The sequence below is a fragment of the Streptopelia decaocto genome (assembly GCF_964273445.1).
Source record: "Streptopelia decaocto genome assembly, chromosome: 19".
Taxonomy (NCBI): domain Eukaryota; kingdom Metazoa; phylum Chordata; class Aves; order Columbiformes; family Columbidae; genus Streptopelia; species Streptopelia decaocto.
The window spans coordinates 1,300,447-1,327,883 of record NC_138674.1 but is presented as its reverse complement, the minus strand read 5'-3'; the positions used below and the strand labels follow the sequence as shown (position 1 = coordinate 1,327,883).

Below are 27,437 nucleotides of genomic sequence, written 5' to 3'. Positions count from 1 at the left end.
GTTATGACCGCAGGCACTCTGTCAGATGATCCAGCGTGGCGCCGAGTCCCTCCAACCTGTTCTACAAGGTTAAAAAAATGCACTATTTGCTTTTCCCACATCGCTGTTTTCGGCACCGGGCAGGTGGTGCCGGGCGGTGCCCACCGGTGGGTCCCAAAGCACAGACCCCGCTCAGCAGAGCTGTCCGGGAGGTGAAAATACACCTGGGACACGACAGAAACCAGCGTCAGGCGTTGCTCTGAACCGGTGCCGGCACCGGCGGGGACTCGGGCGGCGCTGGCCGCTGGCCGCTGGCCGGGCGGTGTGGCCGTCCCGGCGCAGGGCTGGCAGGGCTCTGGCGTGGCCGGGAGCAGCGGGAGTGGCAGAGCCGGCGCGCGGGGGGTGTGTGCGCGCGAGCGCCTGTTTATATAGGAAGGAGCCAACCTGCCGTTTCAGATTTCAGACCTGGCTTATCAGCCGGGCCGACCCTGCCGTGCGCGGACGTGGCGGCTCTCGGCGGTGGCCAACGCTTCTCCCCCTTCTCTGCCAGCCCGAGCTTCCCCGCCTTGGCACCGAGCCCAGCGCCCTCCCCGTGGCCGGTGCCGCGGCCCCGGCAGCGCCTGGCGAGCAGGTAGGCTGAGCCGGCTCTGGGTGCCCTGTCCTCACAGCCTGGCCCTTGGCGGGGGTAAGATGGGACCGGGGGGATGGAGGAAGAAGCCCCCGGGCATGGAGATGCTGGAGGGGTTCGCGCTGCTCCGGCGAGTCGGGCGATGCTGTGGGGCGGCTGCAGAGCTGCTCTCGGGCGCTGGTGAGCCCTGGATGCCGGCACGGCGGAGGCGTTTGCATCGTGCGTCCCACCGGGCGCGGGCACAGCGCGCGGGAAAGCCCGGCTGTGCGCTGCCAGGGGTTAAACTCCTTGCAGCGAGCTAAATGGAAGGTGTGGCGGCATGATAAGGTTGGAAGGGCTGGCAGTGGGGCAGAGGCAGCCGAGTGCACACACAGCTCCGTACACAGCTCCGTACACAGCTCCATACACAGCTCCGCTTCCAGCCGGGATGCGGGTGGGATCCTGCCCACCCAGCGGTTCGTGGCTCATAGGGATCATGCTCCTGCCCTATGACTTGCTCTGGAACCTGGGGCAGCTGTGTCCCTGCCCTTGTCTGAGTCCGCTGGGGAATAATGCTGAGATCTCCTGGCAGCGCTGCTTAAAATGACCTGTGCTCCCGGGGGAGAGACCCAGCTGCCTCGCCTGCTTTGTTCTGTTAAAGGGATGTTGTAAGAAAGCCTTCTTTAAAGCAGCACTGTGCTGTACCCTGTTGTACCCTGCCATGCCTCCCTGTGCTTCCCTGGAGCCTGCAAGAGCCCCTTCCTCCCCAGCTGGGATGTCAGCTCTGTGGTCCATACGCGGTGCCTGCTCTGTCCTGCTGGGACAGGGAGATGTTTGGGGAGGGAGGACACATCTGGGCAAATCAAATGGCTTTTTTCCACTTACTGATTTCCTTAGGAGCTGAGGTTTTTTATAATGATCTCTTGTTTGTTCCCTTGATTCCCAGTGACTCCTGGCCCAGATTGGGCTGGGGACACTGGTCTCCAGGCATGTGGAACATCTTCCCCTGACCCAAACCCATAGGAAAGCAAGAGCCGCCGTGCCACAGGCACCCGGCAAAGGGATCTCCCAGCCCCCCCGGTTCCTGACTGCTCTTCCCAAATGTATTGGCCCATCTTTGCCTTTTGGAAACTTGGCACAACCCTCTGGCTCTTCCCAGCGCCGAGCAAACCAGTTTCTTACAGAGGGCGGCCACTGTGCTCGCTCCCCTCAACTAAACCTGGTGCAGCTCCCCTGACCTGGCTGCCTGCGAGCATCCTCGGGGGGAGCTGTGAGCATCTTTGGGGGGATGCTGTGATATCCTTGGGAGGAACCTGCGAGCATCCTCGGGGGATGCTGTGAGCATCTTTGGGGGGATGCTGTGATATCCTTGGGAGGAACCTGTGAGCATCCTCGGGGGATGCTGCGGGCAGGAGTGTCGGCAAAGGGCTCGTCCTGGCTGTGCCGCCGCCGACAGAGGCCCCACCAAGTGCTCTCGCGGGGCTGGGACGGGCTCAGCTCCAGCACCAGTCCGGCTCAGCGACTCCCGTCCCACCGGCTCCTCTCCCGGCACGGCCGTGGCCGCGGGGCTGGGGCTGGAGGCTGCATCTCCCTCCCGGGGCAGAGGGAGGGCCGGGGCGCGTTTATTTATGTGATGCTGGGGGAAGAACGGGGAACTGGCAACAGGCTCACTTGCAAATGGGATTTCTGGGAAGTGGAAAGCTGGCATGTGTTCAGCCTGGAACTGTCCTGATTTCCAATTGGAAACATCCCACGGTGACTAAACTTCATTCAGGAGAAGATCTCGTTCTGCAGAGCCGGCGCTGCGCTGCCAAACTGGCCCAGGGTGTTTGTGCTGTTGCGGGGGTGGCCGCGGGGAGGGGGACACGGAGCGAGACGAGGGCCGTTTGGTGGCACAGAGGTGTGCCCCATCCCGGTGCTGGCTTTGCAGCACCCCGGCAGGCTCTGAGGGTCCCATCTGGAAGGGTGCAGAGGGTTTGCAGCTGCCTCTGCTTGTCCCCCAGCAAATATCTTGCTTTTCCCGTGCAGCTGCCCCCCAGGGCTGCTGTCGGCTTTGTGCGCTAATTAGGACGTGTTTGGGAAGCTGGAAACGAGCAGTGATTCACCTGGAAGCTGTGCCTGACTGTCCGGGCCATGGCCCCGCCGCGCCGGGGTACGGTGGGCTGGAGATGGTGACAAAATCGGGGCGAGGGAATCGCTGTGTGCTCCCGGCCAGGCTGAGGGTTTGGTGGCTGGTGGAGGGGGCTGGCGGCCCCGTCCTTGGGAGCTGTTTGGTGCAACGCGCTTGCACAACCGCGATGCGTGCGCTGTTGCGTCAGTGCTCGGTTACAAGCTGTTCCGAGGCCCACGAAGGTACGGGATCAGATCTAAAAATGAAGAGTTTCCCCATACGCCGCTATCACACCCATGCCGATGTAAGGGAAGGGCGACATTGCACCAGGAAGGCAACTGGGGCGGCAGATGACAGGCTGCCCGCGGTGACAACCGGGCGGCCGGGCCAGCTCCACCGTGGCACGGGAGGCAGAGCCGAGCTGCTCCTGCCCCGGGGAAATCCCCATGGGTACACGTGGCCACCCTGGGCCGTCCTGGCCACCAGACCATGACACAGCCCGGGGTGCTCCTGGCGTCCCCCCGGCCTCGCTGCTCCGGCAGGTGCCGGGCTTGGCGCCGGCACGGCACAGCCGGCTATGCCAGGAATGTGCCGAACGTGTCGGGACTTGATGGCGGGAGGTCGGGGCGCAGAGCAGCCCGTGAGTCACTCGGAGGGCTGGCAGCAGTGCGGTGAAGCTCGTGAGCTGGGGGGCAGCCAAAACCACCAAAACCGCCAAAACCCCCGAACCCAGAGCCTCCCCGAACCCAACCGCCCACGGGCAGCGTGCCGGCAGCGCTCTGCCGGGGTCACGCAGGCTGGAAACTGTGGTGTTAGCAGAGCAACACACCATACCGCACCTCCTGCACCCCAGGGTGCTGCTTTTACGACTTTATTTTTCATCCGTATGAGCGCACCCATTTGCTAAATCGCTCGAGTGAGAGCTGCCCGTGGGAGATCTGACAGCGGAAAATCGGTAATTTAGACAAAACCAATCAAAAGCCTCTGCAAGGAGCAGCACAAGCTGCCGTGGAGCCCAGGCTGGGGTCACCCTGCTCCCTGTGCCGGGGGCTCGGTGGTGACGGGACTGCAGAGCCACCCTGCACCGCAGCATCGCTGCACCCGGCGCCCTCCGAGCGCTCCCAGCTTGGCGTGTTACAAGGAGCTTGTGGCTTCTTGTCCCGTGTGAGGTGGGGAATGGGAAATCCAAAAGCCGTGCGGGCGCGGGGAGCCGAGCCCCACTGCCAGCGGCTCTTATCAGCTGCGTGTCTGCGCTTATTTACAGCTCCCTCCCGTCTGTGGGGTTTTTTAGCCATTTGATGGTCTTCTATGATGATTAAAACCATCCCCGCAGCAGCCCTCCGCTTCCCAGCCTGCGCGGGGTGGTGCCGCGCAGATGTTTGTCCAAGGCTGTTTGTGAGCGCTCGCAGCCCGACGCCCCCGGGGCCGCAGCTGGGGCTGCGAATGCAAAATTCCCTTTCTGTTGGTGTCCGATCGCCGGAGCCGGGCTGCGCTGCCACCCGACACGGGCTGTGAGTACATCCGGAGCCGTGGGAGCTGGGATGGGGACGAGGACGGGGCCTGAGCCCCTTCTGTGTCCTTCTGCATTGGTGGGAGACATGGTGGCTGCCCCGGGCCGGCCAAACCAGCGGAGCTCGGCACGGGATGCTCTGGGGACAGCGGGGGTGACACTGGGGGACAGGGGTTTGCTCCCCAGGTGCCGTTGTGCCCTGGGGATGTGCATGAGCAGAGCAGGGCTCTACCCGCTCCTGGTGATGCGGGTTAATCATTCAACCCCTTTGCAGGTGGGGTGGCACAGCCAGTGGGGCGCGGGAGGGGACATCTGTCCATCCGCTTCCTGGAGCTGAGACACAGGGACAGCCCCTGTGCTCCTCCTGCAGCGCCGGGAGCCTGAGCCCCCTCTCCCTGGGGATGCACGTGCTGGTGATGTGGGCAGCCCCGTGGGTACCACGGCGTGCGGGAGACCCCGGCGTCAGGGCGCTGGCAGCACCGTGTGCCGGCTGAGCAGCAGACGAGGGAGCCAAGAGCTGGGCTGTAAACACGCTCGGATAAAGTTACAGCCATTGATGTTCCTTGGAAAAGCTGCTCAGAGAGCGCGGGGACCCCTGAGCTGAGAGATCCTGTCCTGCCCCGGCTCCGCAGAGGTGGGACACAGTCCCTGGGGCTGGATGGGGACACATGGGGCTGGATGGGGATACGCGGGCCTGCTCCCGGGGCCCGTGCAGTTTGGGCTGCGGAGCGACATGACGCTGCAGGAACGACCGTGGGTCCATGGGGTGCGGAGCCCCGTGCAAACCCCCTTGCACCCGTCGGGCTGGGCTGCCGGGGCCTGCGGTGCCGTTAAAGCGGCTTCCAGCGCGAGCCGAGGGTGGACGCCTCCCCGTGCTCGCCCCGCGGCGCCGCGGTGCCGAGGGGGTTAAGGCTGCCGGCAGCTGCCCTGCCTGTTAATGATTGATACCAATGACGGTCTCCATGGGCTTGGAAGGAAATCATCCACCCCGGCTGCAGGAGAGCCACAGGGAGAGCCACCGGCTTGGCGAGCGGCGCAGACGGAGGGGACGCGCGGTGGCACTGGTGGGTGTGTGCGTGTCGCAGTGGCACCGGTGACTGTGCGTGTTTCCGTGTGCGTGCGGCGTCGGCGGGAGCCCGGCCGTGGCACACGTGGGCCATTGTCTGCTGCGGCCGGTGCCTGGAGGTGGCCAAGAGCTGCCAGGAACCCGAGGTGGCCGGCACAGTGGCGGGTGCAGCGGGAAATGTGGCAGGCGCAGGTCGTGGCACGGAAGGCACCGCGGCGCCCATCACCGTCGGGATGATGCTGGATTATCGTGTGCGATGGGTTAAGCAGGTGCTGAGGATTTGTCCCGGCAGGATTTCCCCAGCGCTGCTGTAATCCCCGCTCCTGACCCGACCTGGCTCGGTGAGCCTTGGGGCCGGGTTTGTTTTGACGCCTTGTACCAGCAATTGCTCAGGACAGGTACTTCTGCCCACTGGAAGTGGTTTCTTAAAGAGCTTAGCGAGAGGTTTAAACCCTCCAGGTCTGGATTTGGCTTGCGGTTTGGAGGCTGCATTAGTGGATCACATTCGGCAGAGGTGTCACAGCTGCCCAGGCACCCCCGGACCCCCCGGCTGGGCGTTGGTGGCTGCACCAAGCCCAGGCACAAGCCGTGCACATGGGATTTGGGCTCTGTCCCCAAGGAGGGGTGATGGAGCCATGTGGTGAAAGCAGAGCCGTGCACTCAGTGCTGCCAGGGGGTGACCTGTGACCCGCTCTGCCCCAGATCCTCGCCCCCCTGTCACACCACTGTGACACCCCCCAAATGTCACCCCATGTGTACGGGACGCTGCTGCGCCTGCCCCCATCTCTCCGCCTCCCGCAGCAGGACGTTTTGGCCGGGCCACCCCAGTGATGGAGCCGGGGTTGCCAGGGAGATAAAACACAAACTCCCGGCGCTTTTTGTGCATTTTCCCCGACCCCAGCTGGAGCGGAGCGGGGGACTCGCCCTCCCCGCCGTGCTGGCTGCCAGCAGCCGCTTTGTTCTCTGGAAATCCCCTGACTTCCCCCTGCTCCCGGCCATCCCGCTGCCGCGCTGAGGACGGCGGGGGCTCCTCTCCATCCCCGTGGACTCCGGCCAGCCGGGATGTCCCTGCTCGGGACGTCCCTGCTCGGGACCACTGTGGCTCCTTGGCAGTGACGTTCCCCCGGGCTGTGGGTGTGCGGGAGCCGCCGGCCGCCCTTGGCGAGGACTTTGCCCCGGCTCGGCGGGCCCGGCACAGCCGCCCTGCGCCTTCCCGGCTGGATCCAGCTCAGGCTTTGCTGCCTTCCCTCCCGGCGCGGCTCCCGCGGGACCCGCGGGGCCGATGTGGAGCGTGTGCGTGCAGAAGCGGGTGGGAAAGCCTGGCCTGGCCGTGCTGCTCGCTGGCTGCAGCCGAAACCCGCCCGGGGTGTGTGGGGCAAAGCCCCCGGAGAAGGCTGCGGCTCCAGGGAGGTTCTCTCCGGCATCGGCGGTGTCCGTCCCCTGACCCGTGTCCCCCCACAGTCTGTGTGCTGTACACCCAGCGCCCCGGCTGCCGGCAGTGGCGGGAGGTGAGTGCCCGGACAGACAGATGGACCGTTGAGTGGTTGGGGGAGCGGCGGATCCCTCCTGCCCCCCACCCCCCTGCTCACTATCTGGCAGCCCTATTGCCCTTATAGCTCACTATCTGGCAGCCCCATAGCCCACCACAGACACCATGGGACATCATAGACACCGTGGGCACCACAGCTGGTGTCCCCGTGTCCCCATGTCCTGGTGTCCCCATATCCTGGTGTCCCAGTGTCCCCATGTCCTGGTGTCCCCGTGAGCCTTGGGGGGCAATGGGGCTGGCAGATAGTGAGCCTTGGGGGGCTATGGGGCTGCCAAATAGTGAGTCTTGGGGGGCTATGGGGCTGCCAGATAAGGAGCCTTGGGGGGCTATGGGGCTGCCAGATAAGGAGCCTTGGGGGGCTATGGGGCTGCCAAATAGTGAGCCTTGGGGGGCTATGGGGCTGCCAGATAGTGAGCCTTCGGGGGCTATGGGGCTGCCAAATAGTGAGCCTTGGGTTGGTGCTGGAAATCGCTCCCTCCTGTCACCGTTTCACCTGCTCCGGGGCAGAATTAAGTCTCTCACAGCTTCAGCTGCTGCCAAGGGCGGCTGCAGAGCGCCCCCCCCGCCCCAGCACCCTGCTGCTGCTCTGGGTGCACCCGGCGGGGATTCCTCGGGCTTCGCTTGGGGACACGTCCCAGCCACGGTTTGTGGTTTGCAAGAGCTGGAAAGCCGTGACCTTGGTGGGCTGTGGAAGGGCAGGGGGGTGTCCTTCTCTCAACAAGCTGCGGCTTTGGGAAGGAGGAACAAAAGCAGCGTTGAGTGAAAGTTGTGTTCTGCAGTTATTGCAGCTGTTCCCTTCTCTTGCTCCTTACCTGCGTGAAAAAGCAAGAGGGGGTTTAGGGGGTTTTTTCTTTGATGTTTATCCCAAGAAAAAGCACCAGCTTTTCTCTCCTGGGAGGTCTGGGGGAGACCCCACCACGAGCTGCTGTTGGGAGCCCTGAAGCGTGTCGGTGGAGGGGCCGTGTCGGTGGAGGGGCCGTGTCGGTGGAGGTGCCGTGTCGGTGGAGGGGCCGTGTCGGTGCCGTGGAGGTGCCGTGTCGGTGGAGGTGCCGTGTCGGTGGAGGTGCCGTGTCGGTGGAGGGGCCGTGTCGGTGGAGATGCCGTGTCGGTGGAGGTGCCGTGTCAATGGACATGCCGTGTCGGTGGAGATGCCGTGTCGCTGCTCACCCCCGGTCGCTAACGCCTGTGAAATGGCGCAGCTGGTGCAGGAGAGCAGCTCCTGGGTTGAACCCGGCTTAAAGGCTCCCAGGGCAGCCAGTGAGCCCAGCAGAGCTCCCTGTGCCACTGAACTGGGGTGACTGGTGGGGTGACACCCCTGTGCTGGGAGGGATGGTGTCTCCAGTGCAGCCATGGGTGGATGCTGTGGCTTCTGCCTTCCCTGCTCCTGCCACACCATCCCCTTCCCTGCTGTCCCCAAAAGGGGCCACAGCTTTGTCTGGTGGCTCCCCATCCTCCACGGTGGCCGCACCACCACGTGCGCACGGTGTTTGGCAGAGGGCTGGCACGCACCCACGGGCCGTTGGGGGACCTTGATCCCCGGCTGCTTCGCCGCGGTGCTGGGGAGCAGTGAGCGGGGCAGCCAGCGCCAGGGCTGGTGCTGCTGTGTTGTGCTGGGCAGGTTTCTCTGTGCGTGGCCAGCAGTGGCCACACCGCTCAGCTCCCCCGTGCCCAGAGAGCAGCTCTGGCGCGGGGTGTCCTAAAATGGTGGATTTTGGTGTTTGGGAGCAATAATGCCGCTGTGTTGGCGCATCCTCTGCCCGTGGTGGGGACATGGGGCAGCGGGAGCGTCCCTGAGCCGGGCACTGGTGCTGAGCCAGCTCGCCCGGGCCGGGCGGCCAGCAGGGCTGGAATTGAGGGCACTGGTTGTGGGGAGGAGCAGGTGAATGATGCAATGGCCGGCGGGTGGTGTCCCGAGGTGGTCCCGCGATGCGGCTGATGGAGCCCAGCTGGCTCCCTGTGCTCCGCTTCCTTCTTTGGAGCTTTCTTTGAAATGTCAGCGCTGCCCTCCCTCCCCCACAAGGCATTATCATAACAGTCCGGAGGTTTTCGCCATTGCTTTCCAAAGCGCCGTGCCCAGGCGGAGGGTGGGGTGGGTCCCCCCCGTTCTGCTTCCCGGGCTCCCCACTCTTCACCTGCTGGGATGTGAAGGGCTCCCTGGAATTTTGGGGGTGCTGAAGCCCCCTTGTTGGATGTCTGCAGGGTCTCGTCCCCCCCTGCAGCTGCTGGGTTGTTGGTCGATGCTCGTGCCCATCCTGCTCCCCAGGATTTTCCCTTGGCATGGCCTGGGGAGGGAATGGCAGCGCGGGGGGGGAACGGGGACGGTTTGGGGACAGCAGCAGGGGGAAGGGATGCAGGCGGTGAATCCAGGGCAGCGGCAGAGCTCGTCTCCGCGCGCTGCCGCCCTCGCCGCGACACCCCCCTCCCGGGCAGCCCCGTGGGTGGGGTGGGGGCCCAGCACCCCCGTCCTTCCCCTCTCACCCTTCGCCGCCGCCAGCTGCTCCCCGGCTCCGCACCTGGGCTGGGGGAGGCGGCGTGTGCCGCGCTGCCCTTCGCCTCTCCTCTGCGCGGGGACGCCAGCGCCAGCCGTTTGTCCCCGTCGCTTGCCGGCTGGCTGCCGCACACCGGGACTCGCCAACCCCCGGCTGCACCGGAGCCCACGGCAGCTCCGCCACCGCTGCCACCGGCAGCGCCAATGTCACCGGCACAGGGCTTGGGGAACCGGGATACCTGGGAGAGGACAGCGAGACCCTTCGCCCACTGCCGGCATCCCCCTGCCCGCACGGGGCTGCTGTCCCCATGGCACGTGCCATCACCTCGTAGCGTGGCGGCAGGTGGCACGGGGCTGGCTGTCCCCAGCGCGGCCATGGCGGGAGCCGGGAGCCGGCGCTGAGCTGGGAGGGTCCCCGGCATCATGCTGAAGTTTCGGGCGGACCGGCGGGTGAGGTAGGAGCCCTGGGGGGGCTGGCAGGGGCAGGGGGGGCCGCGGGCAGGCGGTGACAGGGGACCCTCAGCCCGGGCAGTGGCTGCTGCATTGCAGTGCTTGGGAGCGATGGGGACGCGGGAGGTTCTGGAGCAGGGTCAGCCGGGGGAGCCGCAGCTTTCAGGAGGTTCCCCAGGCGTTTCCTGGGGTCTTGCCACGTGTGGGGGTGGGAGCAGACTGGGAAGGGGGGAATGCACTGGGGTGGGTGCCAGGAGGGGCTGCAAAGCAGGGTGGGTGTCCTGGGCTTGCTGTGGGGTGGGGAGAGAGTCCAGGCTGTGGGAGCAGAGCCCTGCTGTGGTGTGGGGCTGGGGGGACGCCCTGGCTGGGGTCTGGGCACAGCGGTGGGTCAGGGCAGCCCCCGCTTCCTGGGGCCGGGGCAGTTGGGGTGCTGCCCTCTCCGCGCTTGCACCCTCCCCGTGTATCAGCATCATGGGGGAGCTTGTGACCTGCCCCAATACCACCATGTTATCCCCCCCAAAGTCCCCTGCTGGGGGCCAACAGTCTGGGAGCGTCACCAGCCCGGGTGGCAGAGACGCTGTTGCCGCTGCCGCAGCGCGGGCCGGGCTGGCTCCGCGGGCGACTCGTGTCGCTCGTGGCGCAGAAAACCCGGTGCTGGGGGGCTTGGGGAGCAGTTGCTGCCCCACGTTGTGGGGTGCAGACACCTCACCTGGGTTTTTGCTGGGGGGGGGCTGGCAGAGCAGAGCAGAGCAGATCTGTGGCAGGGCAGGACAGCCAGGGGGAGCAGCTCCCAGCGAGGCTTTTTGGGCAGAAAGCAGTTAACATCCGGAGAGGCTGGCTGCAGCCCAGCTTCGGGGTGAAGCGTGTGTGGATGGGATGGTCTTGGCAGCTGCGTTTTCTTGCTCAAACTTCCCCTGTTTTGCTGACACGCAGAAGCTGGGCAGCATTCCGGGCTGGTGGTGTGTTGGCCTCGCGGTGGCTGGAGGCACCGGCGGCTTTGGGAAGGAGGGGTGTCCCGGGGACGGGGTCCGCTGCAAAGCCCTGGGGTGGACATGCACCTCGTCCTTCTGTCCTGAAGCCGCCCCAGCAGCGAGGGGCCCGGGCAGCAGCGTGTGAGCGGGTTCTGCAGCCGGAGCAGCGAGGTGCTGGGGTTCCCGGCAATACTGGCTCTGCAGGGACACGGCAAACGCTGCCGGCTGAGCCCGGTGGGAGCTCTGCCTCGTTCCTCCTGCCTTTAGCTGCACCCTGGCATCGCCAAAACAGCACCGGGGCTGGGGCTGAGCGGGGTCTGATCCATCTGTGCAGGGTCTGTGTGGTGCCAGCTGACCCTGCTCTCAGCCTGACTCGAGGTGCCTTGGCTGACAGCTCTAAAGCATTGGGAACATCACTGCAGGCACAGCCCGGGATGGGCCGTTGCTGCTGCAGCCGTGACTTCTGAGGGGGGTTATGGTGACGTCGGGGGTGTGTTCAGCAGAAGGAATGAGGGCTTGGCCACCAAAGACCTCATTTCAGCTCCCAGCAAGGCAAACGCTTTCTGGGAAACACTGATGAAATGTGCTGAGTGATCTGAACCATGGGAACGGCAGGAGCTGACCGGGGGCTGCTCGGGGCAGGGACCCAGCCCCAGCGCTGGTGTGGGCTCCGGGCAGCAAACGTGGTGCTGAAATCAAAGGGTTTCGTTGGGGTAGCGGGGAAGGGGAGCGCTAACCACCGCCCCTGCTGTCTCTCGCAGCCACAATGAAAGGCGGAACACGTTCCTGCACCCAGTGACGGGACGGGTCCCCGAGGAAAACTCAAGACTTGACTTGCAAAAGTAGGTTGGCTCCCGTCTCCTCCGGTTTGGGGAGTGGGTTGTTGTGGGGGCCCAAGGTGGGCTGGGACATGGGGGGGGACACCAGGGACCGGCTGCTGTGGGACACAGAAGCGCAGCTCTGCTGACCCAGCTCTCCTGTGCCGCAGACCGACCTTGGACATGTCAAGCAAAGTGGGCGGCAAGCGACCGGTGACCATCACCAGCGAGCCCTCCAACCACACCATGGTGTCGGAGGTGCCCCCGGAGCGTCCCGGAGGCCGGGTGGGTGTCCGGAGCCGTGTGACATGGCAGGTGACAGCAGGGACGGGGTGCTGGGACCCCCCAGGGACTGAAGGGCTCCTCTCCCCTCTGCAGGCTGCACGTACCTCCCGCAAGGGCATCGCCTTCGGGAAGCGCTCCAACTCCATGAAGAGGAACCCCAATGCTGCCGTGACCAAAAGCGGGTGGCTGTACAAGCAGGTACCAGAGCTCCCACCGTGCCGGGAGCCCCCGGGCCGGGACCCCCCCTCGCCGGGGGGGCGCTGCTCTCACCGCCGCTCTCTCGCAGGCCAGCTCGGGGGTGAAGCAGTGGAACAAGCGCTGGTTCGTGCTGGTGGATCGCTGCCTCTTCTACTACAAAGGTGCAGCAGCAAGTACCTGCCCTGGGTGCCCCCATGGCTCATGTCGTAGAATTAGAGAGTCATTTGGGCTGGAAAAGCCCCTCAAGATCAAGGCCAACTGTTCCCCCATCCCTGGCACTGCCCCGTGTCCTGAGAACCTCATGTCCGTCTGTCCAGCCCTCCAGGGCTGGTGACTCCAGCACTGCCCTGGGCAGCCTGTTCCAATGCCCCACAGCCCTTTGGGGAAGAAATTGTTCCTAAATCCAACCTCAACCTCCCCTGGCGCAACTTGAGGCCGTTTCCTCTGCTCCTGTCACTGTCCCCCTGGCAGGACCCAGTGGCCACCAGCCAGGCACCTGCCAGCACACCCAGGGCTGTTCCGGGGCTCGGAGCAGGTTTTGCCAGCGTGGACGAGGGCTCCGGGGGTGCCATCCTGCCGGGGAGCAGTGGCCGTGCACAGAACCCTTCTGCGCGGGTGTTTCGCACCCTGGGGACCCCAGGGGTTAATGCCTTCCCTGGCAGCTCCTGGGCTCAGCCCTGGCAGCGCAGGGCATGAATTATTGAGCAGGCTGTAGTGGGAGCCCAGCGCAGAGCTGCCGGGAGCACCGGGCAGCCACGGCCCCTGTCCCCACAGCAGCTCCTGGGGGGCAGCGGGGGCTCCCGGCCCCTCCATGTGTGTAACCCCTGCACTTGCCCAGCAGACGAGAAGGAGGAGAGCATCCTGGGCAGCATCCCCCTGCTCAGCTTCCGCGTGGCGGCCGTGCAGCCCTCCGACAACATCAGCAGGAAGCACACGTTCAAGGTCAGCACCTGGTTGTGCCGGGGCTTGGCTGGGATGGAGCGCTGGGGCAGTGGTGATACTCGCGGGGTCCCCGCTGCTCCCTCTTCTTGCTTTCTTGGTGACGGGGCATGGAGCAAGTCCTGGGATACTCTGTGCAGCTGTGCCTCCTGCTGGGGAAACTGAGGCACGAGTGGGGCAAAGCAGCATCTCCAAGGTCATCACTCCCCCTAGGCCTGAGCTGCTCTTGGGCTTTGCCCCTTGGGGTGCCCTGCTGCCCCCAGCCTGGGGGGGTGCTCGCCCGATGCTGGACCAATGCACACGCTGGCGTGCACTCGCATCCACTTGTACAAAAACCTGCGCCTTCCTGCAAGAGCCGGTGCCTGGGGTGCCCATAGGTGCCTCAGAGGAGTTTTCCCAGTCTGAGGGATGGATTTTTGTAGCTGCCACCCTTAAACCTGCATTACTGTGCCAGCGGCTCTGCCTGCAGCTTCTGTGGGTGAGAGAGAGAAGTGACCTGGAGGTGTCGAAATGTCTCTCTCGGCTCATGACGCTGGTGGGGAAGGAGCCTTGGAAAGCTGCTGCCCACGTATTGGGCTCTGCAGGCTCGTGCCTGCGCTTCCACCTGCACACGGGAGCTGTGGGGGATGGTTCAGTTTGGTAGAGAGGGTCCCGAGGGCCGGGAGGTCTGAGCTCCTGCCATACTGCAGCCTGACCCTTCTCTGTTTCCTCCTCTCCCCGCGGGCGAGGATCCCCGGACAGGAGGTCTCTCTGCATCCCACCGCACCAGCCACCACCTAGGTAGTACCTTCTTGTGTCTGCGGTGCATGCAGGAGCGCGAGGGAGCGCAGGCTTGCTGGCACGCTCTGCTCACCCCGCTCGCGCTAATCCGGGGCTGAATCGCTTTGGTTTCATCTCTTGCTCTGGCTGCAGGGCTGGTTTTTAGAGCAGGAGTGCATGGGGGTTGCAGGAGGTGACCCCGCGCCTGGGCACGGAGGCTGCATGCTCTGGGGAAGGTGGGAGCCCAAGGGAAGGGATTTAATAAGACCACCATTTTTTTTTTAATCTAATTTTGTAAAGAGATTTAGACCTGAAAGTCTTTGGGGGTGAAAAACCTCCTGCTCCCTTTTCTTCCTCCCATCCCTTTCCACAGAGGGGAAGGTGGAAGCTTCAAAAAGGCCTTAAATAGCCAGACCTGCCTTCCAGGTGAAGGGTGGGCACCAACGTCTTGGACCAAAAGCAAAACATTTTCCCCAAAAACTGTTGTCTGGGCCCAGAAGCCACCTTCCCCCTACCCCTGCATGAGTGACAACGCTCCAGCCAGCGCTGCCGCTGTCACGGGACGGGGACCCTTCCTCCCACTCGGTGCCGCTGAGGGCGCACATGGCTGCGACGCTCAGCCGGGGGGTGGAAATGGAGCTCTCACCCTCCCGTCTGTCCCCCCATTCTGTGCCCCTCACAGGTGACGGTCTGCTGGGTGGAGGAGACGCCGGCGGGTAACGAGCAGTCCCTGTCCCCCCAGGCCGAGCACGCCGGCATCCGCACCTACTTCTTCAGCGCCGAGAACACGGAGGAGCAGGAGTCCTGGATCCAAGCCATGGGCGAAGCCGCCCGGGTGCAGATCCCCCCCACGCAGAGGTCAGCGCCTGCTGTCCCCCCGTGTCCCCCGCTCCTCTGGTCTCTTGGAGGTGGGGCAGAGGGGCTGGGGACCTTCTGAGGGGTCCCTCTGAAGAGCAGAACTGGGGGAGCGTTGACCCCAAGGCTCAGGGAGGGACAGGACGTTACCAGCCACACCGGGGCATTGCAAGGGGAAGGTGACCCTGTCCCTTGTCTCGGCACCCTCCAGGCACGAGAAACCCGACTCGGAAAACATCCCCCCCAGCAAACACCACCACCACCCCCACCGCAACGCTGCCCACCACGAGCACCCCAAAGCCGAGCCCGACGCCAAGACCCGGGGGGAAGGCGATGGCCGCGGCTCGGAGAAGATGGAGAGGAAGTCGGAGAGGATGGAGAGCAAGAAGGAGCCCTTGGCCAAAGCCAACGGCGTCGGCGGGCAGGAGGTGCCCTCGGAGCCCGGCAGCCCTTACCCCGAGGCACCGCGGGTCCCGGCGAGCGCGGAGCGGCCGTCCCAGCCCAACGGGTGGCCCTACGCCTCGCCCAGCCGCCCCGGCAGCACCGCGTACCCCCCTCCCGACGGCGAGAGCGCGGCCCAGCGCCGCGGCTTCGCCCCCCGCACCAACCCCGACAAGATCGCCCAGCGCAAGAGCTCCATGACGCAGCTGCAGCAGTGGGTGAACTCGCGCCGGGGGGCCATGCCCCCCGAGGAGCTGCAGAGGTGAGAGCTGATGGCGATGGATGGGGGCAGAGCGGGGGGTCCTGCTCCTTTTCTCCAGGGCTTCCCCTTAGGTGATGCTCTGGGAAGGTTTTTCCACTTCCCATCTGCTTTCCTGGGGTCAGAAAATCCCCTTCCTGGGCTGTCGCGGTGTGCCAGTTCTGAGCTGTGTGTGGGACACCCCGAAAAGCTGAGCAGGGGGGGTTTTGGAGGGGAGGTCCCCACGGGATCCCTGGCAGGAGGGGTCCCAGCCGGCTTTCCAGATGCTGCAGTCAGAGCTGCCCACTCTGGGGCTCCCACCCCCACCCCTGCTTGCTGCCCACCAGCCCGACTCTCATGGCTCTTTTCCCCCCCAACAGCCCCACCAGGTTTTATCCCGTGTCTCGCCGGGTCCCTGACTACTATTCCCCCTACTCGCCCCAGTACCCCGAGGATTACCAGTACTACCCGCCGGGGGTGCGCCCCGACAGCATCTGCTCCATGCCCGCCTACGAGCGGGTGAGCCCGCCCTGGGCGCTGGAGGACAAGCGGCACTCCTTCCGCAACGGGGGCACCTACCAGCTCCGCGACTGGAAGGAGCACCCCGGCTTTGGCCGGCAAGACGTCCCGCTTTGGCTACCGGCGCCTGGGAGGCAACCGACTTATTTAGACGAGGTGGACGCGGCCTCGGGCTCCCTGCGGCGGATGTCCCTGCAGCCCCGCTCTCGCTCCGTGCCCCGCTCGCCCAGCCAGGGCTCCTACGCCCGCGCGCGGGTTTATTCCCCCGTCCGCTCGCCCAGCGCCCGCTTCGAGCGGCTGCCGCCGCGGGGGGACGAGATTTACGCTGACCCCACCACCTTCATGATGAGGCGATCCATCAGTTCTCCAAAGGTAAGTGCCTGTCGGTGCTCGGGGTGCGCAGGGTCAGCGGGGGGTGCTCGCTGGGGGTGTCAGGGCAGGGATGCTGCGGCACCGTCTGCTCTTGCACGTGCTCTCTGGCCTCTCTCACATGTCTCTGGTTTTGGGGTGGGGGGGGTCTCCTCTCTTCTCAGTACGACTATCTGGGTGACAGGCGGCCGGTCCCTGCGGGAATGTACCCCTACCACTACCCGGCATCCCCTACCGTCCACGACAAAATGGTGCGTACACCGCGGGTGCCGAGGGGGGTGAGCCCCGGCGGAGTGGGGTGCACAGAGACCCCAGGGAGATGGGCCAGCGCGGGGGCTCCTTGCCCGGACGGCTGAGGAGGAACCGCTCCACTCCAGGGCAGCTTTTCGGGTCAGAGCTGGGCTGCTCTGGGGCTGCTGGGGACTGCAGGTCCTTTTATTGGCCATGCTGGAAGGAGACCCTTGTGGAGAGGCCCCCGGTCCCTGCCCTGCAGCCCCCGGGGCAGTGGGACCCCCATCCGCCCCGCGGTGCTGAGCCTGGCGCACACCCCACACCGCTCCCCTCTCGCTTCCTCACCTCTGGCTACAGCCGCTGCTTTTCCTGCCTCGAGTTTCCCCTCGGAGCGCTGAGGGGCCGGAGCCGGTGGGGTGAGGTGTCCCCAGACTGTGGGCAGGACCGGCTGTTGCAGGAGGGAGAAGCGCAGGTTGCCATAAGCCGCCCATGCTCATCCATCCTCGCCAGCCAGGGCTGCAGGGAAGGGCTGTGCCTCGTCCAGGCACCAGAGCCGGGAGCAGAGCAGGTCTCCATGGGGCACATCGCGGCAGCTCCGTGCCGGGAGGTGCCCAGCTTCCCCAGCCGAGAGGTCTTGGCGTTGCCATAGCCTTCACCTAACCGCTTTGCTTCTTCTTTTATATGTTCTGTGTGTTCGTTTTCTTGCCGCATGCCTGCTGGCTCCTGGTAGGATGAACTTTTAGACCTTCAGTTGCAAAGAAACCTAGAGTATTTGGACCAGCAGGTAGGCAGAGCTGGCTGCAAGCCTCATGCTGCTTCTGTCCCCGTGCGCCCCGTCCCCAGCGGCGTTCTCCTCCCTCCCAGCGCAGCATCTCTTCCCCTAACATCCATCCTCACCCTTCTTGGCATTAAAGCAGCACGAGTTGTCTTTGGTTTGCTTCTTCCATCCTCCCCGTCTGTAGGGTCACTCATTTCACTTGGCAGAACGATCCCCCAGGTGGTGCCTTCTGTGTGGGGTGTTGGAGCCACTGGGAGGTTTTGGGGGGGAACTGGGGCAGCTTCTCCTGTTCCGGGGGCCTCAGGGAGCTGCCCCTGGGGGGCAGGGGGGACACCCAGCTCAGAAACCCTCCCCAGGTCACTCTGCACTGCGCTGGCTTGGGGACACAGGTGCCGGGTACCAGTGTGGCCGTGTCCCCACACCCAGCAGTGCCTTGGTGGCTGCAGGGGTCCCAGGGCTGGTGTCCCCCATGCCGGGGGTGCTGGGTGAGCCATGGGGAGCCAGACAGGTACAAGGTGGTTTTGGTGATGTGCTGGCCCTGTTACCCCTCAAAGGCCAGAGGTTTGATGCCAGGTGGGCACGAGGCTGATACCAGCGCAGCAGCTCTGGGGTTTTTGCATGCCAGGGGTGTTTGGAGGAAAACTGTGAAGTGGCTCCATCCCAGGAGCACTGGGAGGCACAATCAGCTGGGAGAGATGCCGGGGCTGGTGGGGTGGGAAGCGCAGGCCGGGGCGGAGGTCGAAGCTGGGGACAGGAGCCACCAGCCCGTGCTGCGGCGCAGGCGCTCGCCTGCAAAAGCCAGGCTTGCTGCCCCAGAGACAATCTCATTAGTCTGCAAATCTCCGTCCGTGCAGTAATCGCCAAGATCTGTGTCTGCCTTGGAGCAGAGCCAAGGGCAGGCAGGAGCAGTCGCCGCAATAAAAGCTCTCTGGATTATTTCGCGGCCATTGGCAGCAGCGCTTGCTCTGCGAGGCTCTTTAAAACGCTCCTTAAAAAGGCTTTGCATCTCCTCCTCCTCTCCCACTGACCTCTGCAGAGACTCATTTGGAGTAACACTCCCAAGTATCTCTTTTCAAACAGCTTGCTGCTTTATTTTCTCTCTCCTTCCTTGTCTGGTCACAGGGTGGCTCCCTGGCTGCGCCCCACCTCGTTACCTGCCCCCAAGTCGGGCTTTGGTCCTTGGTTTGTGTTTAAACTGCTGTCACCCCTTGGACCTTGAGCGTCGTGGCCACAAGGCACAAGGGGCTTCTTTTGCATCATCTGTGCTGGGTCCTGCAGTGATTTTTGGACCCAGGTCCCAGCAGGTTGCTGGGCAGGGAGGGGGACACTGCTGTCCCCACCCCCAGGCTTCAGTCACCTCCCTTATGCGCAGCCCCAGCTCTGTGGGTGGACAGGGCACCGAGCTGTGTGTCAGCATGAGGAGTGGGGTCTGTCCGTCTGTCTGCCTGCTGGGACCACGCCGTGTGCCGCAGCCGTGGGCGTCGCTGTGCCAGCCTGTGTCTGTGTGGCCACTTTGCTGCCGCCCAGCTCGGGGTTGGCTCTGTTTTATCTGTATTTTCCCTTCAGTAAAGTTTTCAGGGCACGCAACCAGCCCGGGACGCTCTTGAGTGCACAAAAGGGAGCAGCAGCGGCCCAGGCAGCTGTCCCTGCACGGCTCGGGCCCCTGGGACATCTCTTGGCGGTGGCATCCTGCAGCCGATGCCCTGAGCCGCTGCGGTGTCACCCAGCGCGTCCCTGCTGACCTCTCTGCACTTTCCTCCCCTGTCTGCCGTAGATGAGCGAGAGCGAAACCCTGATCAGTATGGTGAACAGGATGGTGGAGACCTCCTCCCCCAGGGCTCAGCTCTACATGCAAGTAAGGCCCTGGCCGCGGGCCCCGCATGGCAGCCACGCCGGCCACCCCGCGCTCATCCCGAGGTCACCTCCTGCCATCCCCGAGGTCACCTCCTGCCATTGCCACTCATGCAGGCTCCAGCATCCATGCGGCTCTGGCACATCACGCTCTCGGGGACCTGCTAGTCCATCCCAGGCTTTGCTAATCCATCCATGAGCCATTAAAACCTGGTAAATCCTTGTGCTGAGAGCGCGAGGTGGGGACGCAGCGGTCCTGGACTCGTCCTCCTTCGGGCTGGACTCGGGTGCTTTGCTCACCCTCTGTTTGCTGTGGAGTGTTGATGAGAAAGGGGAAGGTGTGGGATGGCTTAAAGCCAGGAACCCAGCCCAAGGCTCTTCAGCCAAAGCAATAACTCCCATAACAGGGAGGTGAAACAGCCTCTCACCCCCCAAGGCTCCGCAGTTTTCAGTTCCCTTGCCTGGAGAGGCTGCGGGAGCATCGGGATGTCCCTGCTCGTGTTGAGCTGCAACTCCGAGCGCAGGCAGGTCCTGTCACCTGGGCATGTGGCTGTGGGTCACTGTGACCCGCCAGCCCCGGGCAGGGGGTCCCGGGCCCCCGTGCTGCCCAGGGCAGCTCCTGGTGGGCAGAGACCAGGCGATCGCTGGGTTTTCCGATGGCCAGAACGTGCCTGTTCCCGTCCGCCGTGCGTGGGGACCGGGGTGTGCTGGAGGGTGAAGCTGGAGCTGCTGAGATGCTCTCACTGCCCCGAGGCAGCAGCATCCCCGTGTCTGCCAGACTCTGCCCCCAGCCTCCTGGGCATTTCCCAGGTTCAAGTCTATTTGCATGGCTCTAAATGGCTCTAAAGTAGCATCTTGCTTTCTAGCAATAACGATCCCCTTCTTCCTATCTTATGCCTTTCATCTCAAGATCTCAGAGGCATTTAATTGTTGAGGTCCCATTAGTAATTTAGATTTCCAGGAAAGGAAAATGACTCACAGAGAAGCCGGATGGTAAACAGCTCCTGATGCAGCTGCTGATTTATCGGTGTTTCCACTCTGCTAAGTGGGATTACAGCTTAATCTTTCTGCCTTTGTTTCCCTGCCTGTGACACGGTGGCAGTTACGCGCCAGGCAGTTAATGATTCACGAGCATGTCTTTAACTCGGCTCTCGGCATCCTGCGGGAGGTTGTGTCCGGATAATCCCCCTGGCTCCCCCAGCGATGGGCGCTGGGGGTGGGGAGGGAGGTTGTGCCTTCATCCCAGACACCGAGCAGGGCGAGAGCTCCAGAACCAACATCCCTGCGGCACCCGCTGCCTCCCGGCGATGCCGGCGACTGCCCGGCCCGGGGAGCACCCGGAGCTCGGCTCTTGCCTCTCCCTGCTCTTGGGAGCCCGGAGCTGGGCTCACCCCACGCTCTGCTTGCAGGTGACGCCCTTCCCAGAGACCTACCGGGAGACGCTGCACGCCTACAAGATCAGCGAGCAGGACACCGATGTAAGAGCAAACGCCTGTCCTGTGTGTCCTGTGCTGTTGTCCCTGTCCCCCGCAGCAGATCTGCTGTCCCCACAGAGAGATGGGACCTGGTGTTGCCCGGGGACTGAGCTTAGCTGCCTGCTCTTGCCCCATGTCCTGTGTCACCCTGGCTGGGGGTTGAGTCCCTGCAATGAGAGCAGTGTGCTGGAAACCTTCCCCACGACCATATATTGTCCCAAATCCATGAGCCATGTCCTGGCTGCATCTTGTCTCTGCCAGGGAACTTGGCCCTGGCTGAGCACGGAGCCATTTGCGCGGGTGAACCCCATCGCAAGGCTCTCATCCTCCCCTCCCTTTCTCTTTCCCCGCCGGGGACAGAAGCTGCTGGGGAAGCTGTGTGAGCAGAACAAGGTGCTGCGGGAGCAGGAGAGGCTGGTGCAGCAGCTCCGAGCAGAGAAGGTATGTGGTGGGCAGCTCAAGCGGCCGGCCGGGGACAAACCTGGCTGCACGTGGTGGTCGTGACCAGACAGCACCTTTGTGGTGAGGAAGTGACACGTTCTGCTGTCTTGGGGACAGCTCAGCAGGAACATTGCTGAGCTGGGGGAGACGTCCAGGCTCTCACGGCTGCGTCCCCCTCTTGTTCCTTGCAGGAGAGCCTGGAGAGTGCCCTGATGGGGACACACCAGGAGCTGGAGATGTTTGGGAGCCAACCCGCCTACCCGGAGAAGCTGCTGCACAAGAAGGAGTCGCTCCAGAACCAGCTCATCAACATCCGTGTGGAGCTGTCACAGGCCAGCACGGTAATGGGGTCCCCGTTCCGTCAACCCCGAGCAGCCGCCAGGACTGTCCCCCACCTCCATGGTCCCTTTTCTCCTTCCTGTAAAAAATAAAAACCTGCCACAGACCCCCCCTAATCCCCTCATCTTCCCCCCAGGCCCTGGCGAACAGCACCGCTGAGTATGAGAGCCTGGAGAGTGAGGTGTCCGCCCTGCACGACGACCTGTGGGAGCAGCTGAACCTGGACATCCAGGTGAGCAGGGCCCTGCCATCCCTGGGGTCCCCCCACCATCCCCAGGGTGCTCCCCATGCTGCTGGGTCTCTGTAACCCCCCAGCCCACGGCAGGTGCCTCGGGGTGCAGAACAATGGCTCCTGGCAGGAGAAGAGTGGTGGGTGTGATGGTTCGGACCCCCGGGCTGTGTCTGCCTGGGCTGAACGCCCGCGGGTCCTGGGGTGCAGGGGAGCAGTGGGAGTGCTCTGGGTGCTCTGACTGCTGCCTTTTCTCTCCCCTCCAGAATGAAATGCTCAACCGGCAGATCCAGAAGGAGATCTGGCGGATCCAGGACGTGATGGAGGGGCTGCGGAAGAACAACCCGTCCCGCGGCACGGACACGGCCAAGCACCGGGGTGAGCAGGGCCCGTCCCTGCCCTGGCGCCTCTGCTGTCACGAGGCAGATGGCAGCACCCACTTGGGAAGATGGAGGCCGTGGTGCACACGCTTATTTCTGCTTCTCTCTGCAGTGGCCATCGGCCCCTCGGCGACGTACAGCTCCAACAGCCCCGCCAGCCCCCTGAGCTCGGCCAGCCTCACCAGCCCCCTCAGCCCCTTCTCCCTCGTCTCCGGCTCCCAGGGCTCGCCCACCAAGCCAGGACCCAGCGAGGTGAGTGATCGGGGGTGTCCCCAGGGAGCCCTTTGCCACCATCGTGTCCCCAGCCTGGCCCGAGCCCTCACTCTCGGTGAGGCCGGGCACAGAGCACAGCTGGCTTTCCTCATGGTTCTGCCTGGGGACACCGTTTTGGCCACCTGCATGGCTGTGGTGACCCTCCGTGACATCTGGATCCATGGGCTTTGCAGCCCTGAAGGCTGAGAGTTGCTCAGCTCCAGCTCCTGCTGCCACCACCCTCCCGTCTCACTGCCCGTGGTGACACCAGCGCTGCTGGACCCCGAGCTTCGTCCATGTGAAGTTTTGGGTGGAATCTGGGGGCTCCCCAACCCCGCCTGGCTGCACGGAGGCGGTGCCAGCGTCTCCTGGGAGCCCCTCGCTCGGGCAGCCCCGAGCCCTGCCTGGCCTTGGGGACACGCAGCAGCGAAGGCAGCGTGAAGCACTGTCCCCTCTGCGTGGGGACACGAAGCCCGCGGGGCCCCGGGAGCAGCACCGGCTGCTCTCCCTCCTCCTCCCCTTGGCTCGACGCTTCCACTGTGTGTTGTCTCGATCTTTTTCTAACTGTCTCTTCCTTCCCGGCTCTCAGCGTCTCTGCTCTCTCGCCTCACGCTCCTCTCCACCCCAGGAACCGGGTCCGCCTCGACCTCCCCTCCCCAAGTCCTACGTCCCCCTGGAGTCTCCTCCGACCGTCCCTCCGCTTCCCAGTGACAGCCGCCCCTGGCCGTACCCCAGCTCCCCTTCCTGGCAGCACAGCGGCGAGGCCAAGAGGGGACAGGTACCGACACCTCTCTGGAGCGGCCAGGGCTCCCATCCTCTTCCTCACCGAGACATCGGCTGGCAGGGGCTGGGCCGAGGCAGGCGATGGGGCTGCGCTGGCAGAGGGGACAGGGACAGCGTGGAGGTGCCAGTTGGCCAGGGGACAGCAGCATGCGGCTGGTAACTGCCCTCGCCAAGGGGAGGAATGGGCAGCGTCCCCCTGGCAGCCTCACCGTGGCCATCTTGTCCCCACCAGGTCCCCTGCACCCACATACAGCACCCACTGGGTGCCCCCAAAGCTGCTGCAGCCCCACATCAGCCCTTCTGCTTTCCTCTGCCCTCACCTCTCTCACTGTCCTTCTGTGGCACTGCTCCCCCTGGCAAGCTCTGCCGATGGGGCTGACCCCCCTAAAACTCCTGTCTGGATTTGGGAATCCCTGGTAATTCCTTGGCTGTGGAAGGGACTGTGTCTGCGGGCTGCGTGTCACCCCATGGCTGCGGAGGGCAGCGGGTCTGTCCCCAGCCGGGACAGGGTCTCACCAGGGACCTGCTTTCCCTTGCAGCCCAAGCTGAGCTTTGAGCAGAGCAAGAAAGAGGCGCAGCGAGCGGCCCCCCCTGGACCCCCAGCAGAGGGGCTCCCGCAGGGCCGGCAGGAGCAGGAGGCAGACAAGCAAGCGGCTCTCAACAAGGGTACGGCACCGGGGTCCTCTCCCGCGATCTCCCTGTGCCTCGCCGGGCCCCTGCCCCTGCTCCCCAGGCTCAGCCTGGTGTTGGGTTTGCTCCGCAGTGGGCATCGTCCCCCCCAGGACCAAGTCTCCGGCGGAGGAGGAGGTGATGCCGGCGGCTGGCGTGGCGAGGAGGAGCACGGGCGGCATGGCCAACGGGCTGGGCTCTCGGGTAGGGCTGGGGCAGCAGACCGGGGGCTGCATTACAGCCTGCAGCCTCCTCGGGACCCCCGGGCTATTTCAGCATGTTCCCCCTACCCCAAGAGGGGGCTGAGCGTCCCCATTGCAGGGGGCTGTGGCACGGGGTGGGTGCGGGTGCGTGACCGTGGGGCTGGGTTCCCCCAGGAGAGACCGAAGAGCGCCGTGTTCGCCAACGAGACGAAGGTGAAGATGAGCGTGGAGGAGCAGATCGACCGCATGAAGCGGCACCAGAGCGGCTCGATGAAGGAGAAGCGGCGCAGCCTGCAGCTCCCCAGCAGCCAGCAGCCCGACCCCCCCGGCACGAAGGCCCCCGCCTCCTACAAGGTGGTGAGTCCCTGCACCGGCCGCAGGGCTGGGAAAAAACAGCTGCTGCTTTGCAGAGCGACTGAGGTTCCTGATGGAGCAGAGGGGACGCTGGGGGCTGGGGAAGGGGACAATGTGCCATCCCGGTCCCTCACAGGTGCGCCGGCACCGCAGCATCCACGAGGTGGACATCTCGGACCTGGAGGCAGCGCTGCGTTCCGACGACCCCGGCAAGGTCTACGAGACGCCCCAAGAGGAGATCGCCCGACTGCGCAAGATGGAGCTGGAGCCGCAGCACTACGACGTGGACATCAACAAGGAGGTGAGGACGGGGTGTCCGGGGGAGGTGGCAGCCTGGGGCATCCCTCCCTCCGCACCCTGCACCGGGGGTTGATCCAGCTCAGAGTGCCCGGCCAGGCCGGTGCTGGGGGAGAGCGGGACAGGTGGGTGCTGGGCTGGGGACGGGTCCACAGCGCTGGCTCAGCTCAGCCCTCTCCTCCGCACCCAGCTCTCCACGCCGGACAAAGTCCTCATCCCTGAGCGGTACGTCGAGCTGGAGCCCGATACGCCGCTCAGCCCCGAGGAGATGAAGGAGAAGCAGAAGAAGGTGGAAAGGATCAAGACCCTCATTGCCAAATCCAGGTGAGGCTGCCGCACCCCTGCCCGCCCCAGCCATCCTGGGGGGCACCCGCCTGCACCCCTTCCCCAGCCACGTGTGTCCCGTTGAAACTGGGAGTGGGTGCTGATGCCGGGCGCTCTGTGCAGCCTGCAGAACGTCATCCCTCTGAGCGAGGGGGAGGTGGACGCCCCCCAGGACCCCGAGAGCCAGCTGCAGGAGCAGGAGAAGAGGATCGAGATCTCGTGTGCGCTGGCTGCCGAGGCCTCGCGCCGGGGCCGCATGCTCTCGGGTAAGGAGCAGCGCGGTGCGGGGGTCAGAGTTGCACCTGAGGACACTGAGGTTGGATCCTGGGGACAAATTCTTCCCCAAAGGGCTGTTGGGCATTGGAACAGGCTGCCCAGGGCAGTGCTGGAGTCACCATCCCTGGAGGGTTGGACAGATGGACATGAGGTTCTCAGGACATGGGGCAGGGACAGGGATGGGGGAGCGGGTGGGCTCGATGGTGTTGAGGGAATCTGGAGCCTTGCGAGGAGCGTTGGCTGCAGGATGGCAGCGCCTGGCCACGCGGTGCGCGGTGACACGCCGAGCGCAGCGAGCATGGTGACATGGCACAGCTGAGCAAGGATGGTGGCGCTGCCCAAGCGAGCACGGTGACACGCCGTGCCCTGTCCATGAGGAGCCCTGCGGGGACTCACGTGTGCGTCCAGGGCCAGGCACCGCTGTGGCTGTTTGTCCTGACCGTGCTTGCTTCCTCCCGTCCTTCCTCTCCCTCTCCTCCCCTCCGCTAACCTCTGGCTGGGTCTCCTCCATCCCCTCGCCGCTCCAGCAGCTTCTCCCATGTCTCGTTTCCAGCTCAATGCGCTACCCCAAGCCCTCCCACCTCCCCAGCCTCCCCGACTCCACCGACCAACCCCCTCTCGTCTGAACCATCCCGGGGCGCCGACAACAGCCATTTTATGCGTGTCTGAGCCATGAAGTAAGAACCTCTTCTCTCCTACTTCATCCCACCCTCTCTCCATCCGGGGGGGGCTGGATGGGGGGTGCCTCTTCTGTGCCTGGCGTTATCCATCGCTGCTTGCTCCAGCTAATGTCTCTCCAGCCACGTCAGCCCCATCTCCTCTCATGGACTGAGTGTTGGTGTCCTGCAAGGCAAAGCCCCTCCAGGCTCAGCCGGGACCCGGCGTGGGCAGGGGGGCTCGGCTGCCCCAGGCAGGGCGGCCATGCAGGGAGCAAAGGTGGGGAGTCTCGGGGTGAAGCTCTGGGGGATACCTGCCCTGACATGTCCACGTTGGTGGCTGCAAAGTGGATGGGCACATAGAACCGGGTCTGTGGTAGGTTCTCCTCCGAGCAGGGCAGGAGAAGGGTCTGTGGGGTGGGCACAGGGGCTGCCCCACCACCGGCCGCCCCACCCGTAGCTCATCCCCACTCTCCTCTCCCTCCAGCTCAAGCCCTGGCTGCTGCCGGCACCAGCAAGTTCCACGGGGCCACGTTTTAGTGCCCTGACGTGACACCTGAACCTCTCGCCATCATTTTCGGTTCTCCCGGACCCCCTTCCCTCCCACCGGCGGCGAGACCACCCGGCAGAGCCGCCCAGGGGGACACAGCACCAGCGGCGCCGTGTGGGTGCCAGGATGTTGTCCGCCGGAGCGTGGTCCCCAAGGAGCCCCCGGGCTACCAGCCGGCGTGGGGACATATCGGCCGTGTCCTGGGCATCGGGCTGGCGTGGACAGCGGGCAGGGCCGTCTGCAGCGCTGTGTCTGCGCCAGGGCAGCCCTGGGGGGGCGTAGGACACCCCGGGCCCCCTGTGCTGATGTGTTGGTCTCCCAAAGGTCTGTGAAATGGCTCTTCTGGGCAGACCTGCCAGTTCCCACCAGGGATGGTCCTTGCGCTGGACTGGGATGCTTTTAGTATCTGTCAGGCTGGGGGGGGTCACTGGCAGAGCCCATCCCGTTGCTTGTGGCTCAGCAGGAGGAGGAAGGAGCCGTGACGGGGACAGGATGGATGGAGACGGGATTGGGGGGACACAGTGGCCGGGGCACCGCAGGCACGGAGCAGGAGGTCTGGGCAGGGAGGGGGACGTTGCAGGGAGCGGAGGGGCAGTGGGGGGAGGTGGGATAGCGAAGCCGCGGGATCGGCAGAGACCCCTCTGCGGGTGGATGGGGACGGTGACAAGGAGGGGAGGGGGCTTGGGGCCAGGTGGCAGCAATGGGGCTCGTCTGTGGCGTGGGGAGCAGCACCCCGGCTGCCCCCCCATCCTGCTGTCACCTCTGTCCCCTGAAAATCTGGCACCGCGTCTCAGCCCGAGGCGTCGCCGTTGCACTCCAGACTCTTTGGCTTGTTTGGTTTTCCTGTAGCGAGTTTACCCTTTTCTTTAACTTTCTGGAGGGGGGGAAAAAAAGCGGGTTCTGTCTGAAGAGTGGGATCCCACGGTGCTGGGACGGGTGAGGAGCTGGAGACCGTCCGTCTGTCCGTCCTGCAGCTGTTTCTGACCTGGCCTGATCCTGACACCCCAGGACCCAGCCCTGCACCCCCCACCCCCCCAAATCCCCGTCACCCACCGTAGCAATACTGTAGGATCCCGGAGTCCCGCTCCGCTCCCGAGCCTCCCGCAGCCCTCTTAGCTCATAAAGCTGGCCCTTTATTTTGCTATTACATGCCTTAATATATGTTTTATGGAAATTATACATTTATAATATATATCTA

The 27,437-nt window shown here is 64.6% G+C and overlaps 1 protein-coding gene across 7 annotated transcripts; it reads left to right on the top strand.

Moving 5' to 3' along the window:
* The first annotated feature begins 492 nt into the window (after window positions 1–492).
* PLEKHA6 (pleckstrin homology domain containing A6) lies at window positions 493–26,758 on the top strand. 7 transcript variants are annotated; one of them, XM_082069155.1, is made up of 26 exons: window positions 493–610; window positions 11,492–11,572; window positions 11,719–11,833; window positions 11,927–12,031; window positions 12,120–12,192; window positions 12,873–12,973; window positions 14,472–14,587; window positions 14,796–15,287; window positions 15,644–16,154; window positions 16,316–16,402; window positions 18,935–19,015; window positions 20,421–20,489; window positions 20,847–20,927; window positions 21,119–21,268; window positions 21,403–21,498; window positions 21,762–21,873; window positions 21,988–22,127; window positions 22,756–22,905; window positions 23,450–23,576; window positions 23,674–23,783; window positions 23,957–24,139; window positions 24,273–24,437; window positions 24,624–24,757; window positions 24,881–25,023; window positions 25,587–25,710; window positions 26,177–26,758. In XM_082069155.1, the coding sequence occupies exons 3-25, from the start codon at window positions 11,732–11,734 to the stop codon at window positions 25,700–25,702; spliced, it is 3,444 nt and encodes a 1,147-aa protein (XP_081925281.1). In that variant the 5' UTR covers window positions 493–610; window positions 11,492–11,572; window positions 11,719–11,731; the 3' UTR covers window positions 25,703–25,710; window positions 26,177–26,758. The 7 variants fall into 7 exon arrangements, with proteins under 7 accessions (XP_081925281.1, XP_081925280.1, XP_081925279.1 ...); XM_082069154.1 differs by having other exon boundaries at window positions 11,719–12,031; XM_082069153.1 differs by lacking the exon at window positions 18,935–19,015 and having other exon boundaries at window positions 560–610.
* The last annotated feature ends 679 nt before the right edge of the window (window positions 26,759–27,437 follow it).